Consider the following 14,034-nt stretch of genomic DNA (forward strand, 5'->3'; position numbering starts at 1 on the left):
CTTCTATTACCAGTATGGTTGTAAAATATTCTGTATTTACCAAGACCGACAAACGCTTTTCTTAAAAATTAATATAGTGGATACGACTGTAGTACATTATTGCAAACATTATTCCATATTTATCACAGTCCGCTAAAATAAATAATGTGATGGCCAGAACTGAGTTTCTTGTAAGAAAATTTTAAAGTAGTTTGCGGTTTTTACGTTTTGACATCACTAACCTGGTCAAGTTATAAATGCCAAATATATAATAATTTTTTTTAATGGAAAGTTTTAAATTTAACTGCTTACTCTACATCAGAACTCTTGTAACGCTAGATTTTAACGTGCCAATATACTCAACTGGTTGAAGGCTAAATGCTAGAAAGCTGAATCTTTTGAAAATTACTACTCTCAGCAATATTTTGAATTAATGGCAATGCGTAGTTAGAGGCGAAATAACTTGCAAATGAATATTACACGGAACGTTAGAATATTTGATAATTAATAGTACGTATGTTGGTAAGATGCTGTATCAACTAAACATTCAGTCCTTATTTGAACTGTAGCAATGTTACTTTAAAAAAAAATAAACAGTATGATTGCGCAAATTGCAATATATCGCCATTTTAAAACTTAAGTTATTTTTGTGGTTAATAGGCATCACCGCAAAGAAAATAAATAAAGATGTTTAAAGAAAAGGTATAAAACGAAACGTTCTTCATAGACAATGTAGAGCTAAGCACGGACGCCCGCCATCCTTGTTTGCTGTCAAAGTTTGTAATGTATACGATCGTGAATAATTTTTTAATTTTTGTGGCGTAAAAACTTACTTTACTATTATTTTTTATTAATTTCCACAATGTCTAATATATCATTGGACAAAGAGACATTTTATCGGCGCATGAAAAGATTGTATGCGTCATGGAAGGTGCGTTACAACGCGTAGATTCTAACGCTCGCAATTTGTATTCCCTTGTCTCAATTTAAAAATTGTTATAGGCTGCAGCTGCCGATTTAAAAAGCGATGATGTTTTAGCCAAGACTGATTGCTTGGTTTCCTGTGTTGGAGTCGACGAAGACACATTATACAGTAAATCAACAGCTTTACAGGTGCATATTCTTATTTTTATAGTGTGCGCATGGACATGTTTTAGTTGTAAAAAATTTTTGTTATTGCTGTTACAGATTAACTTTGCTCAAAAGGAAATTTTAATCTTAGTTTAAAAAAATATGAAGTTTGAAATACTTGTTTTCTTCATATAACTGGTACAGAGTTATGTTTTACTGATGTGCCCAAAGTGAAAACACCTAGTTTTGAACCTAATTCGCAAAAAAACAACTACAGCATATTAACCGATATTTTTAAATTAAATTGTATCATGGACAGATTACATTTTTCAAGGATATATTTTAATTTTTATTATACACAATTTTTTTATTCATTTTCACTACAGACATGTAGTTACCGTTTCTGTTGACATATAGTTTACTGTGATAATTTGTAATTACTAAATATTTTGACTTTATATGGACATTTTGTTTTTTCAGACATGGTTATTTGGATACGAGTTACCAGATACAATAACTGTACTTACAGAGAACAGCATGTGCTTTTTGGCCAGTAAGAAAAAAATAGAATTTCTAAGACAAATAGAAAATGGCAAAGAAGAAACTGAACTACCCCCTGTTAAGCTTCTTATTAGAGATAGAGTAAGTATGGAATATTTACAAAACCTGTTAAGTACCTCCTTACAATGCAATTTTCACCAGTAGAATCAATATGTGAAAAACACTTAGGATATTTTTTTTTTATTCAAGTCTAGTTTTAGGTTACATAATGTTAGTGTAATAACTATATGCTTTATTTAAATATATAATGATGATCATTAGCAGCGCTAATAATACACATCCTCACTTCATGGTAGTAATCTATTAACACTTGTGAAACTTTGGTTTAAGTGAATTACAACTCTTCAAACTCTTGTGGGGTTCGAATAAAAATTTATAATTAAAGATGAATTAATTTTGTTACTTTTTAAAAAGAATTAAAGAAAAGGCTTAAAGAAATTCTAGTATGTGAATAGAATCTTCTGGTCTCTTATTTTTTATGTATTTACTAGTGTTTTTTATTCACAGAATGATAAGGACAAAGAAAATTTTCACAAACTCGTACAAGAAATTAAAAAATCGAAATCAGGTAAGACACTTGGGGTTTTTGCAAAAGACAATTACCCCGGTGAGTTCTGTGAAAGCTGGAAGGCTACTATGAAAGCAGAAAAATTTGAAAATGTAGATATCAGTTCATCAATAGCAAATCTAATGGCTCCAAAAGAAGATTCCGAAATTATAACAATAAAAAAAGCATGTTTAGTTACAATGGATGTTTTTACAAAATACTTAAAAGACCAGATAATGGAGATTATTGATTCGGATAAGGTAAGCATTGATCTCTACAATTGACTTTCATTTAATTGATTTTATTATAACATTGTATGTACTTGTTAAGGTTGGATATTGTAAAATGTACAACTCATCTTAGGTTAGTGATAATGAGCAAAGATGTGTTAATATGCATCTGTAATTTAAGTTTTCATGGTCTTGTGTTGATGGTTTCTGCTTTATCTGTAAGTGACATGTACTTACTTTCAAACATGTTTAATCTGGGGCCTAATAACGTCCATGCACTGCTATTCTAAGAGCTAGGAATTCCAACACTTTTTTTTAATTATTACTGTTATATAAGAATCAGGCCTTTGCCTTCCAGTATCTTTTTTCAGCCCATAAAGGTCCACCTTTATAGGCTAAAAAGAAGGAAAAGAAAGTATACAACAATTAAAAAAAAATTGTACATATTTTTTCAGAAAGTAAAACATTCAAAACTAGCTGAAGGCGTTGAAGCTGCAATATCTGATAAAAAGTATGTTACCGGTGTAGACACAAGTCAAGTTGATATGTGCTATCCACCTATAATACAATCAGGAGGAAACTATAGTCTCAAATTCAGTGCAGTGTCTGATAAAAATCACCTACATTTTGGTTCTATTGTTTGCTCATTGGGTGCACGGTACAAATCCTACTGTTCTAACATTGTTCGTACATTGTTGGTTAATCCAACCGATGAAATACAGAGCAATTATAATTTTCTTTTAAACCTCGAAGAAGAGGTCATGAAACGCCTTGTCGCTGGAGCAAAGCTTTCAGCAGTTTATGAAGCTGGACTTGAATTAGCAAAGAAAGATAAACCTGATTTGGTTGATAACCTTACCAAATCATTTGGGTAAGTACATAAAACTTTATTTTTAAAGTATATTTACACAATTATACACTTTAAAGTAAACAATGTTTTATTTAATAGGTTTGCTATGGGTATTGAATTCCGTGAAAGCTCAATAGTGATTGGACCCAAAACTTCAGCAGTAGCTAAAAAGGGGATGGTCTTTAACATCAATATTGGCTTGGGTAATCTCACCAATACTGCAGCAACAGATAAGGAAGGAAAGGTAATACAATTTTTTTTTATATAAATTGCTTTCAGAATTAAAGCTTATTCTGAAATAACTTGTGAGAAGTGTCAAATAAAACTTCACAAATTGATATGCTTATGTAAGAAAATTTATTTTAATTGCTTCAGACATATGCACTATTCATTGGTGACACTGTGTTAGTAAATGAAGAACAACCGGCTTCTCTACTTACACAATCCAAAAAGAAAATCAAAAACATTGGCATATTCCTAAAAGATGATGATGAGGAAGAAGAAGAGGAAAAGGAAAACAAGACTGAAATACTTGGTGAGTTGTTAGCAAGAGTGAAGAAAATAGTAATCCATGCTTAAAACCATACAATTTTTGTAATAAATTGTTTCTCATATCATTGTCAAAGAATTAATATCATAAGCATTAATTTTCAGCTTATCTTGTGACCCTATAAGTGGCACCTATGGCTATGACATATTGTTTTTTTTTTTTGAAACAGTGAAAAGTGCATTACTCCTAACACCTGATGGTAATAAAATTAGTCCACCATCAAAGGTGACCCAAGATTAAAGATTTGTTTTTCAGGAGGGTCATTTACTTCACTAAGATAACTTTATAAACCACACTAAAACTGTACAGTGTTTTGACTAGGTTTATTAAATTTAACATTTAGTTTTTCTTGAAAGCTATGATTTCTCTTTACATTGAATTTGAATTGTGTTAAAAGTAGTTTCCATGACTTTGCTTTTATTTTGCTATGTCATTTACATAATTTTATTTACTTACATGCAAACCTGGACGGATAGAAAATGGAGGTGAGTTATTTCTTTCTTCAAAAAGCTACTTTTTGTAGTTGCATGTATAAATCGCCTTATTGTATACTTGTAAACAAAAAAAATTGGATTAATTCTTTATATTGTTAAATAGTAGTAGTACATAACGTTTATTTAATGTAGTTGTTGATAAATTTGATTACCCAACATTTTCATTATAATTTAAAAATGTTTTAGGTCGGGGTAAAAGAACTGCAGTGATAGAATCAAAACTTAGAACAGAACATTCCTCGGAAGAAAAAAGAAAGGAACATCAGAGAGAATTGGCTATTGCACTTAATGAAAAAGCTAAAGAGCGACTTGCTAAACAATCCAGTGGTAAAGACAGTGAAAAGATAAGAAAAAGTACTGTTTCATACAAAAGTGTTAGCCAGATGCCAAGAGAGAATGAAGTAAAAGAGCTTAAATTATATGTTGGTAAGTATTTTATTATTAATTCATCAAATTTTATCCAAACCTATTTACTGTTTACTTTAAACAAATGTTGTTGGTTGTAATGTTTTTTTGCTTTTTTATTTTAGATCGCAAATACGAGACTGTCATTCTGCCAATTTTTGGTGTCCCAGTACCATTCCATATCTCCACTATAAAGAATATCTCACAATCGGTAGAAGGAGATTACACTTATCTTAGAATAAACTTTTTCCACCCTGGTGCTACCATGGGCAGAAACGAAGGTGGGAATTACTCACAACCTGATGCTACATTTGTTAAAGAAGTGTAAGTTTAAATGTCATGTATTTTCAAAATTATTTTAGTTAATTTTTAGCTAACTTTTCTTTTTTTTTAGTACATACCGAAGTACAAATACAAAAGAACCAGGTGAAATATCGCCTCCATCTTCAAACCTTAATACAGGTTTCCGCTTAATAAAAGAAGTTCAAAAGAAATTTAAAACTAGAGAAGCAGAAGAAAGAGAAAAAGAGGATCTTGTAAAACAGGACACTTTGGTTCTCTCACAGAGCAAAGGCAATCCAAAACTTAAAGATCTGTACATTAGACCTAACATAGTCACAAAGAGAATGAGTGGATCGTTAGAAGCTCACACAAATGGCTTTAGATTTACATCAGTTAGAGGTGACAAAGTAGATATTTTGTACAATAATATAAAGAATGCCTTCTTCCAACCGTGTGATGGAGAAATGATAATTTTATTGCATTTTCATTTAAAACATGCTATAATGTTTGGTAAGTTTGCTGCTATATTTTACTTAACAATGACTTATAATAAATGTTTGTCAGATTAAGTTCATATATGTATAACATACATTTGCTATTGTATATTTAACTGATTTTATATCAATATTTATATTATGAAATTACAGGCAAAAAGAAACATGTGGATGTGCAATTCTACACAGAAGTGGGTGAGATCACTACAGATCTAGGCAAACATCAGCACATGCATGACCGTGATGACCTGGCTGCAGAGCAGAGCGAGCGTGAGCTCCGGCATAAACTTAAGGTTGCATTTAAGAGCTTCTGTGAGCGCGTAGAGAACATGACCAAGCAGGAGGTTGAGTTTGACACGCCATTCAGGTATGATATGTTTAAGTATGAAATGCAAATTGATATATTGCATGGTAAAAAATATGTTTAACTTTCAATATGTAAAAAATGTTTTCATTGTCAAATTTTATTGTGAACAATTGCCAATAAAAGAGTGGGTGTGTTTAGAACCACTTACAAAGCTGCAAGTTTTTTTGAACTGATTTTTTTTCAATGGTTTTACTAGGAAATGTACAATTATTCTAATTGGTAGTTATAGCATTTAATGTGGAAATGAGTAAAATGTACTGAGGAAAAAAAGACTGTGCATGAATAGTGTGAGATAACATGTTTAGATAACCATGAAATTTGTTACATGCTCACATTTATAAAAATTTGCACTGTGTAAACACATCTTTATACTTTTTTTATAATTGTTGATGCCCACTGCAATTAGTTCCTTTAACTTAAAAAATGCATGTAAAAAAACATTAGCCAAGAGAATATTTACTTATTTTAAATATTAACCCGAGAGGGTTCTCGCATTAATATGTTCATTGATTATATCATTTTCAATTTCCAGAGAATTAGGCTTTCCGGGAGCACCTTTTCGCAGTACAGTCCTTTTGCAACCAACATCGGGTGCACTAGTGAATCTCACGGAATGGCCACCATTTGTCATTGCCCTTGAAGATGTTGAACTTGTGCATTTTGAGCGTGTTCAATTCCACCTCAAAAATTTCGACATGGTCTTTGTTTTTAAAGATTATGCTAAAAAGGTTGCCATGGTAAATGCTGTCCCCATGAACATGCTGGATCATGTAAAGGAATGGCTTAAGTGAGTACTTTGATTTTATGTATTAATTTCGCATGTATTTTTTTTACAGTTATTCTAAATTTCTTGTTTATTTTTCAGCTCATGTGATATTCGATATTCTGAAGGCATACAGTCTCTCAATTGGACAAAGGTCATGAAAACTATTACCGACGATATAGAGGGTTTCTTTGATAATGGTGGTTGGTCATTTTTGGATCCAGAATCAGATGCGGAAGATGCTGCTCAGGTATATTTTGACATTTTGTGTATTTTTATTATGATTAAAACAAAAAACTAACTTCTATCAAGTACATGATTGCGCAAAGAGAGCTTTGCTATCGTAAGTTGTATCCTGGATTCCTGATAAGTTGGGTATAATGTGTAAAAGTTACATAATACTATCGCTACCACACACTCACAATAAAATATCCCAAACATAATGTATAATCCAAACTAGGTGATTTGATGACAGTTATGGTCATGGGAAGTTGCAGGGTTTGGGCAGCACAACACTGGTCGAATCATGGCGATCCTTAGGGGGGCCAATGTCATGCAGTGAGCATCTGTAGGCTGCAATGATGATGATAAATGTATTATATGGTAAACCAGACTGGATGGCATATGTTGAACTTCGGTGGCTTGTGTATAAAGAGAAAAATTGCAACAACTATTAACAAGTTTTTTTTAATTTTCTATCTGCAATTTTTAGGATGAAGAATCTGAAGAAGAAGATGATGCTTATGAACCAACTGATGTGGAGTCGGAAGAAGAGTCAGATGATGATTCTGAATATGATTCGGAAGCTTCAGACGCATCTGAAGGTTCTGGCGACAGTGAAGGTAGGTAACAATTGTTTTGTTAATTTGTTAAAAAACGAGAGGAAACCTGTTACTTGCTATTGATAAATTAATTTCAAGTTTAACAATTAAATTTTAATGAATAATGTAATTATCTGAGCCAGGATATTGTCACTGTCGGAATATACTGTATTATAATTTTTTTTATTTACTTATTTACTTTATTGGAGATAGACAGTAACAAAAGGCAGTAAGAAAGTACAAGCTTAGAAATATAAGATTATTTACAGTTGATACCTTATAACTATCTCACTGAGAACATGTAATGATTTATAGTCAAACAATGAAAAAACAAATAAAAATAAAGACATTATTAAACAGGGATCAAAGACTATGGTTTATACATTTATATTATGTTTGTTTATATATTTATATTATGGTTTAAATTGCATTGCATGTACTCAATAATTTGGAACGAAATTGTTTTTTAAAAGATATGAGAGAGCACGAGAATATATTAATATCACTAACATATGAACTGATTAACATATAAAAAACTTGATTTGGATTCCTTGAATCAGTTCAATTTATTGATAACATATAAATTGAACTGATTCAAGGAATCCAAAGTAAGTTATTGAAAAAAAGTATTGATTATTATTGTTTTTGTTTTGTTCAGAGGAAGATGAAGAATCAGGTAAAGATTGGTCTGATCTGGAGCGAGAAGCAGCCGAGGAAGATAAGAAGGAACGTAATTACGACCGAGAGGACTTCGACCGCAAAAGAAAAGGAGGACGCGATAGGCCGCGCTCCTTCGACTCCGAGGAAGGGCGCAGTAAAAAGAGCAAACACGACAAGAGCTCCAGTCACAAAAGCTCAAGTCACAAGAGTTCTAGTTCCAACCACAAAAGCTCAAGCCATAAGAGTCCATCAAAACACAGTAGCAGCAGGTAAGATCATGTTATAAATAGTTTAATAACAAATGTTTTATAAATTGAATTACAGAATGAGAGGATAACCAATGTATGATGTACTATATAGAAAAATCAATAGTTTCAGACATATTGAATAATGTTATAAAATATATATTAATAAAAAGCATTTTTAAAATTTGGGGTACTACATGTCCTTTATTATTATTAATTAAATTATTGTCTCTCCAGACTTGATACTTCTAAGAGTTATTGGCCTGTCCAATTTTAGACAAGAAATCCGCATTTCAAATTAATCGCTTTATACAGTTTGATTGGAGAAAGGTATAAAACCTTTAAGCTTTTTGTTCACAAACTGAACTAGAAATTGACTCCCAAAGCTTTTACACCTATAACTAACTAATCTGTATAAATCAAAGTTTAAAATATTGATTGATTGTATTAAGAATTTATTGATTTTTATTTTTTAGCCCTTCAAAGAATCGTGACAAACACCATAAGTCGTCGCATCACGACAGAGATCATAAGTCATCCCACAGCAAGTCCAATGGGGACCACAAAAAGCACCATTCAAGTGATAGTAAGTCCCACAAACGTTCACGGGACGACAGCCGGGAGCACGAACGCAGTTCCAAGAAGGCAAAGTAAGTTTGTTTTTCTTTAATATGAATAATCTACTGAATCCTTAACATTTCAAATTTACACAATGGAAGTAATACTAACCTCATTGTTGAATTCTGCACTAAATTTTTTCTAACATCTTTGCAATGTTATTTGACGCTGGTCACTTTTATGAACTTTCAAGTCTTAACTGATGGTATGTTGCAGTGTTTGTGTACATATTTTGCCATTATTATTTTTAAAAATTTATAGTTACTTTTTATTTATAGAAAATAGAATAAGAGATGAATGTAAAACCAAAAAGCGTGACAATTTTACGGAAGTGTAAATCAATGCGTATAAGATGTGGCACATAATATATGTTAGCATTGTTAAATATTAATTGAAATAATTATTAATTAAAATCTTTTGTTCCAGGAAATAATTGACCAAGATTAATAATGTGTGAAGAAACGGGTTTTCAGTTTCAATGATGATGTTAAGTTTTATTTAAGTTGTTATAAAAACCACACTTAAACCAATGTCCATCTTTTTCCATGTTCAAATTGAGTTGTCTGAATGTTTGTATGTAATGTAGATTTATTTTAATATTTCCACGATTCTTTGTAATTTAAATTATACAAACGAAAAACAAAATAAATATAAGATTTACTATTAATTGTGTAATTCATTTAAGTCTTAGCCACAACAAGAACTATAGCAACAAAATAAATTAATTATTTGTAACAATCTAGCGAGGAATTGATTTATTATCTTACATCACAAGCTGGATTAACAAAATGTTCATACACTATTTACAACTACAACAATTATCTACAAATTTGTAGTTTTTCGTTCGTCAACTTGATAGGTATCGGCTTGTTGCGCGGCGACGACGGGGCCACGTGGCAATACTGTAATCCTCTTTGACTCTGGTAACTTATTAATATCTTGCACTTTTAATATTTCCTTATGTTCCTGAGTATCGCTTGCACTCCAATACTTCTTGTTGACTAGCATAAGTAACATTAATGCAGGTAAATGTATAAGAGAAAATCTGAATAGTTTTCTTGAACTACCGCTGTCTGATTTCTTGTAAAATTTCCAAGCTAAAACAAATATATTATTAGTAAAAATATTGATTTAGTACATATTTCCCATTTACATATTTTTAGATTTTACCTAAGTACATGAAGTATATATTTAATGGTAAGGATTCCAAAGCGAACCACATATTTGTCACATCCATGTATGAAGATGCAATGCATGTCGCTGTTATAATGCCTGTGTGTCTTAGAGCAACTCGTCTACATAAACCTGAAATAACATTTTATATGATACTTAATTTAGTATATACTATTATTTTAACATTAAAAAATTAAATGTAAAAAAATGCAAATAATTAACTTATTAAGTATTGGTAGTCATTATCACTAACTGTGCTGGCATTATGAAAAAAATACAAATAAATATCAAGACCAATAATTTTAGAACAAAATACTTTTTATATAAAATACCAATGTATATATTTTGTTGATATAATACTTAAAGGCTGGTGACAGTACTAAAGGCGCTCAATCTCTTTATAGCTTGTATATTCTCTCAAAAACTGCTGCTCAATTCATTGTATTATATATTTTATTGCAATGGAAAGGTGCCAAGCTAAAAATAATTTAACCAAACATTCCATAGATTAACAAGCCGCAGGGTGAAGTGACCATGGTTTGAGCTGTCTCTGAAATTGCATGTACTATTCACATTCAGGGGTACCTAAGAGTCATGAACCTAAGCTTGATTGGTTCCTATTATCTAACATTACTTTGGAAAAAAAGGTTGATTTTGGCTCTCAAATGTTCTTGTGCTTGTATGTACACTACATTTCTTACCTGGATCAGTGACTGCCATCATCCTGTATCCAGCACGCGAATAGTCAGGACGCAAATTCCATGACAGTGCATTAAAATGTGGAAACTGCCATGAGTATAAAACCACTCCTAAAACGAGCGCGCCGGCGTCTAAACTGCCCGTGCAACCTGCCCAGCCCATTAATGGAGGTATTGCACCCACTAGAAATGATTTAATAAGGTTTCATGATTATTGTATTGTAAAAACTAATATTTATCTAATAGAAGTAGCTAAGCTTGGACAACATGGATTTCTGCCCTCAGCCCTGCAAGTAAAGATGAGGACCCAAAGGATTCCTGCAAATGATTATTTGTTCAATTTTATGCTTGTTTAGTAACAAATGAAATGGGTACTACTCCAACTTTGTTTATCTCTTCTTATGTATTTCTTTTTTTTTTATTAAACAAGGAACTAATCGTAATTTAAATTGTTACGCACTATAGGAATGCTGATTCCTAATAAACAATAAAGGGAGATACATAGTAGAAGGCTAAAATTTGTCAAATTAAGAAAAAAAAATGTTTAATTAGTTGGTATTTTACTTGGTTTAAAAAAATAAAGATGTAACAACTAACCTACGGAACCAAGCCAAGTGTTAAGAATTGACATTCTCTTCATGGGTGTGTATACAGATGTATACAGTATAAGATTGCCTGCACCTAAAGCAGCTGTTAGTGGATTTACTCCGAAATACAATATACTAAGACCAGTTGCACTAGTAAGAGCAGCAAAACTGATGGCATGTACAGGTCTGCAAATAAGAATTTTATCTTTATAAATAATTTGATATGATAAAAAAATTATTGTAAACTTAATTCAGTTTAGTAAATGAATAATAATGAAAATGTATTATTTTGTTCACTTCATTCTGAAAATAGTTTATACTCACTCCAATAGGCCCTTTACAAGCACTCTATTTTTAGTGCGTGACATTTGAGCATCAAATGGCACTTCATGATATTGGTTAATAGAGTTTGCAGCCGATGAGACTAAGCCGGTTCCAGCAGCACATAAGGCAAATGTTGTGAAGTGAAATGGTGCAGGAGCTAGTGCGTAGCCTGCCATTGATGTCAATACTACTAGAGCTGAAAACATCAATTTACACATATTTTATACACAAGCTTGATTTAATAATCCTTAACTGTATAAAAAAATACATACATGTTAAACGAAATTTTGAAAGCATCATACAGTAGTTGCCTACATTGTCTTTAACATCAAGTGTAGGAGTTTCTTTCCATATTCTTGTGTCTTGTGGCACATTTTTGTTCTTCACATGTGGCAAAGTCTGAGCTTGGGTTGTGATTGGTAATTTGCTTTTCCAGCAATGTGAAGTTGATATTTTAGCCAGTTGCTGTATTGGTTTTCCATGCTGAAAGTATAAGAGAATAATGTGATTAAACAACTGTTTTAATCAATAGGAAAACCTTTACAACATTACTCAGAAGGATCTAATCAATATAACATATTCTAGTGGTAATTCTCAGTGTCAGAGTAGGTATTACTGTAATAACTAGGCAAACCACCCAAAGTTTTAAATGGTTATGTTCATATGTGCTTTCAATTTAACACTGCACTATTGTGGGAATGTCATATTGATAAGCTGAATGCTACTCAACTTTGTGCTTTTTAGTATTTAAAAAACCCGAAACAGCTATTTCTTATTAGGTATTTGAAGAACACAATTTTATCCACCCAGAATCCTTATGATAGAAAGTAGATAGTAATCTTTATAGAACACATGGTAGATCTGCCTGTACCTTTGCCCTCCAAAGAAAAATTGTGTATCAGTAACGAAAAAATTACCAGATTAGTCTTAACCAGTACATGAGTCTTAATGATTCAATACAATATATCAAAAACCACTACTTACACCAATTTTTAACAGCAGCGATTTTGTAGAAAGACCGTATATGCCATGTTTAAGGCAAAAACTGCAGTGCATAACTTTGAGGTAGGTCATCGTGAGGAATAATTGCGTACGATATTTTAAGTTAACATTCTAAAAAAAAGTTTATATTTTTAACATTCTACGCCATAAAGTTTTTGTTACGTTTATCATAAGTAGCATTTAAAAAAATTCTTTAAAATTATATAATATTTTGTTGATTTGTTTACTACCAGAATTGTTAGTCTTCAGGTAAACTATACGTAATATTAAAACAACTGCATGTATTTCACATATTTACTTACTTAATTGATTAAAATATCTTGTTGCTAAGGTATTAAATAAAGGAAAAATCAGAAGAAGTTTTAGAATATAATATAACTGATAAAACTTCAATTCAAAATAGTATATAGGTTATACATGTAACCTATGGTCCAAAAGACGTCATACGTCAAGTACGCAGATGACAATAGACATAATCAGTTACCAGAACCTTAAATACCAATACTACATCGTCTGTCTTTTAAAGTTTATATCACGAACACATGGTTAGCTAGATATATTTCATAAAAAAACATAATAAATTTTAGAGAATATCCTCATTAAGTAATAAATTATGGTTTGTGTATTCGTCAAATTGAATTTCCCCATTTACCTATAGTTCTATTCTGAACGGTCCATCTTATAAGCCTTTATATCACGTATACGGTTTACGCTGCTTTGTATATTGTATTTATACGTTAATCACGAACATTTTTTAAATCAATAAAGAATAAGTTTTGAAAGACATGTAAAATTTCACGTTATTAGATTTATGTGATACAACAGAAATAACCTCTACTAACTAACCATGACTAACTTAAAATACATGAATGAATAGTAGAAAACAAACCCTATTTTAAAATTTTGTGACAAAATTTTTTTCTCAATAAAAATGGAAACGCATGACAACGTTGTACTGCTCATTGAGCTTTTCAAATAATACATCTATTAATTTACCGTTTGTAAATTATCTCAAATTATAAAGATTATCTATGATGGGAGATGTAGGAGGGAATACTAAATTGGAGGTCTCAAATAATAGAGAGCTTCATAGAATAGAGAGATGTAAGAGGGAGTATATGGTAGTTCTTTTTGGTTTTTAATAACTACCAAAACACAAATTATATTATCTGAATAAAAATATTATTTCATTAATTTGACAATATTTTTAGCTAATTAGTGCAGGTTATTACTATTTATATTTCGATATCAGATATTGATCGTTTTGAGTAACCAAAGTGTTACCATTTGAAAATATTAGGACATTGTTATTT

General features: G+C 31.2%; 2 protein-coding genes across 2 annotated transcripts; one reads left to right on the forward strand and one right to left on the reverse strand.

Moving 5' to 3' along the window:
• The first annotated feature begins 736 nt into the window (after positions 1-736).
• On the forward strand, positions 737-9,610 carry dre4 (SPT16 homolog, facilitates chromatin remodeling subunit dre4). Its single transcript, XM_068773201.1, has 17 exons — positions 737-910; positions 982-1,092; positions 1,531-1,692; positions 2,119-2,418; positions 2,844-3,259; positions 3,338-3,482; positions 3,614-3,773; positions 4,469-4,708; positions 4,813-5,011; positions 5,082-5,479; positions 5,617-5,830; positions 6,363-6,617; positions 6,696-6,843; positions 7,306-7,435; positions 8,073-8,343; positions 8,796-8,969; positions 9,364-9,610. Exons 1-17 carry the CDS (start codon positions 842-844, stop codon positions 9,368-9,370), a joined length of 3,399 nt encoding a protein of 1,132 aa, XP_068629302.1. The 5' UTR covers positions 737-841; the 3' UTR covers positions 9,371-9,610.
• Cox10 (Cytochrome c oxidase assembly factor 10) lies at positions 9,580-13,155 on the reverse strand. Its single transcript, XM_068773202.1, has 8 exons — positions 13,024-13,155; positions 12,704-12,832; positions 11,992-12,202; positions 11,720-11,915; positions 11,406-11,581; positions 10,812-10,991; positions 10,108-10,242; positions 9,580-10,034 (listed from the first exon to the last, which is right to left on the reverse strand). The coding sequence occupies exons 2-8, from the start codon at positions 12,791-12,793 to the stop codon at positions 9,760-9,762; spliced, it is 1,263 nt and encodes a 420-aa protein (XP_068629303.1). The 5' UTR covers positions 12,794-12,832; positions 13,024-13,155; the 3' UTR covers positions 9,580-9,759.
• Between the last annotated feature and the right edge of the window lie 879 nt (positions 13,156-14,034).

The sequence above is a fragment of the Battus philenor genome, unplaced genomic scaffold, assembly GCF_028537555.1.
Source record: "Battus philenor isolate CCGP_79_NKW_IND1 unplaced genomic scaffold, ilBatPhil1.0.hap1 SCAF_6, whole genome shotgun sequence".
NCBI classification, from domain to species: Eukaryota; Metazoa; Arthropoda; class Insecta; order Lepidoptera; family Papilionidae; genus Battus; species Battus philenor.

Excerpts from the sequence above, each read along its gene's own strand:
- Cox10 (XM_068773202.1), bottom strand. The coding sequence starts at position 12,793 with ATGACCTACCTCAAAGTTATGCACTGCAGTTTTTGCCTTAAACATGGC. Across the intron at positions 12,203-12,703 it reads CGCTGCTGTTAAAAATTGGT|CATGGAAAACCAATACAGCA; the intron begins GTAAGTAGTGGT and ends TTATACTTTCAG. Across the intron at positions 10,992-11,405 it reads CACTTGGCTTGGTTCCGTAG|TGGGTGCAATACCTCCATTA; the intron begins GTTAGTTGTTAC and ends AATCATTTCTAG.
- dre4 (XM_068773201.1), top strand. The coding sequence starts at position 842 with ATGTCTAATATATCATTGGACAAAGAGACATTTTATCGGCGCATGAAA. Across the intron at positions 5,012-5,081 it reads GCTACATTTGTTAAAGAAGT|TACATACCGAAGTACAAATA; the intron begins GTAAGTTTAAAT and ends CTTTTTTTTTAG. Across the intron at positions 5,831-6,362 it reads GAGTTTGACACGCCATTCAG|AGAATTAGGCTTTCCGGGAG; the intron begins GTATGATATGTT and ends TTCAATTTCCAG.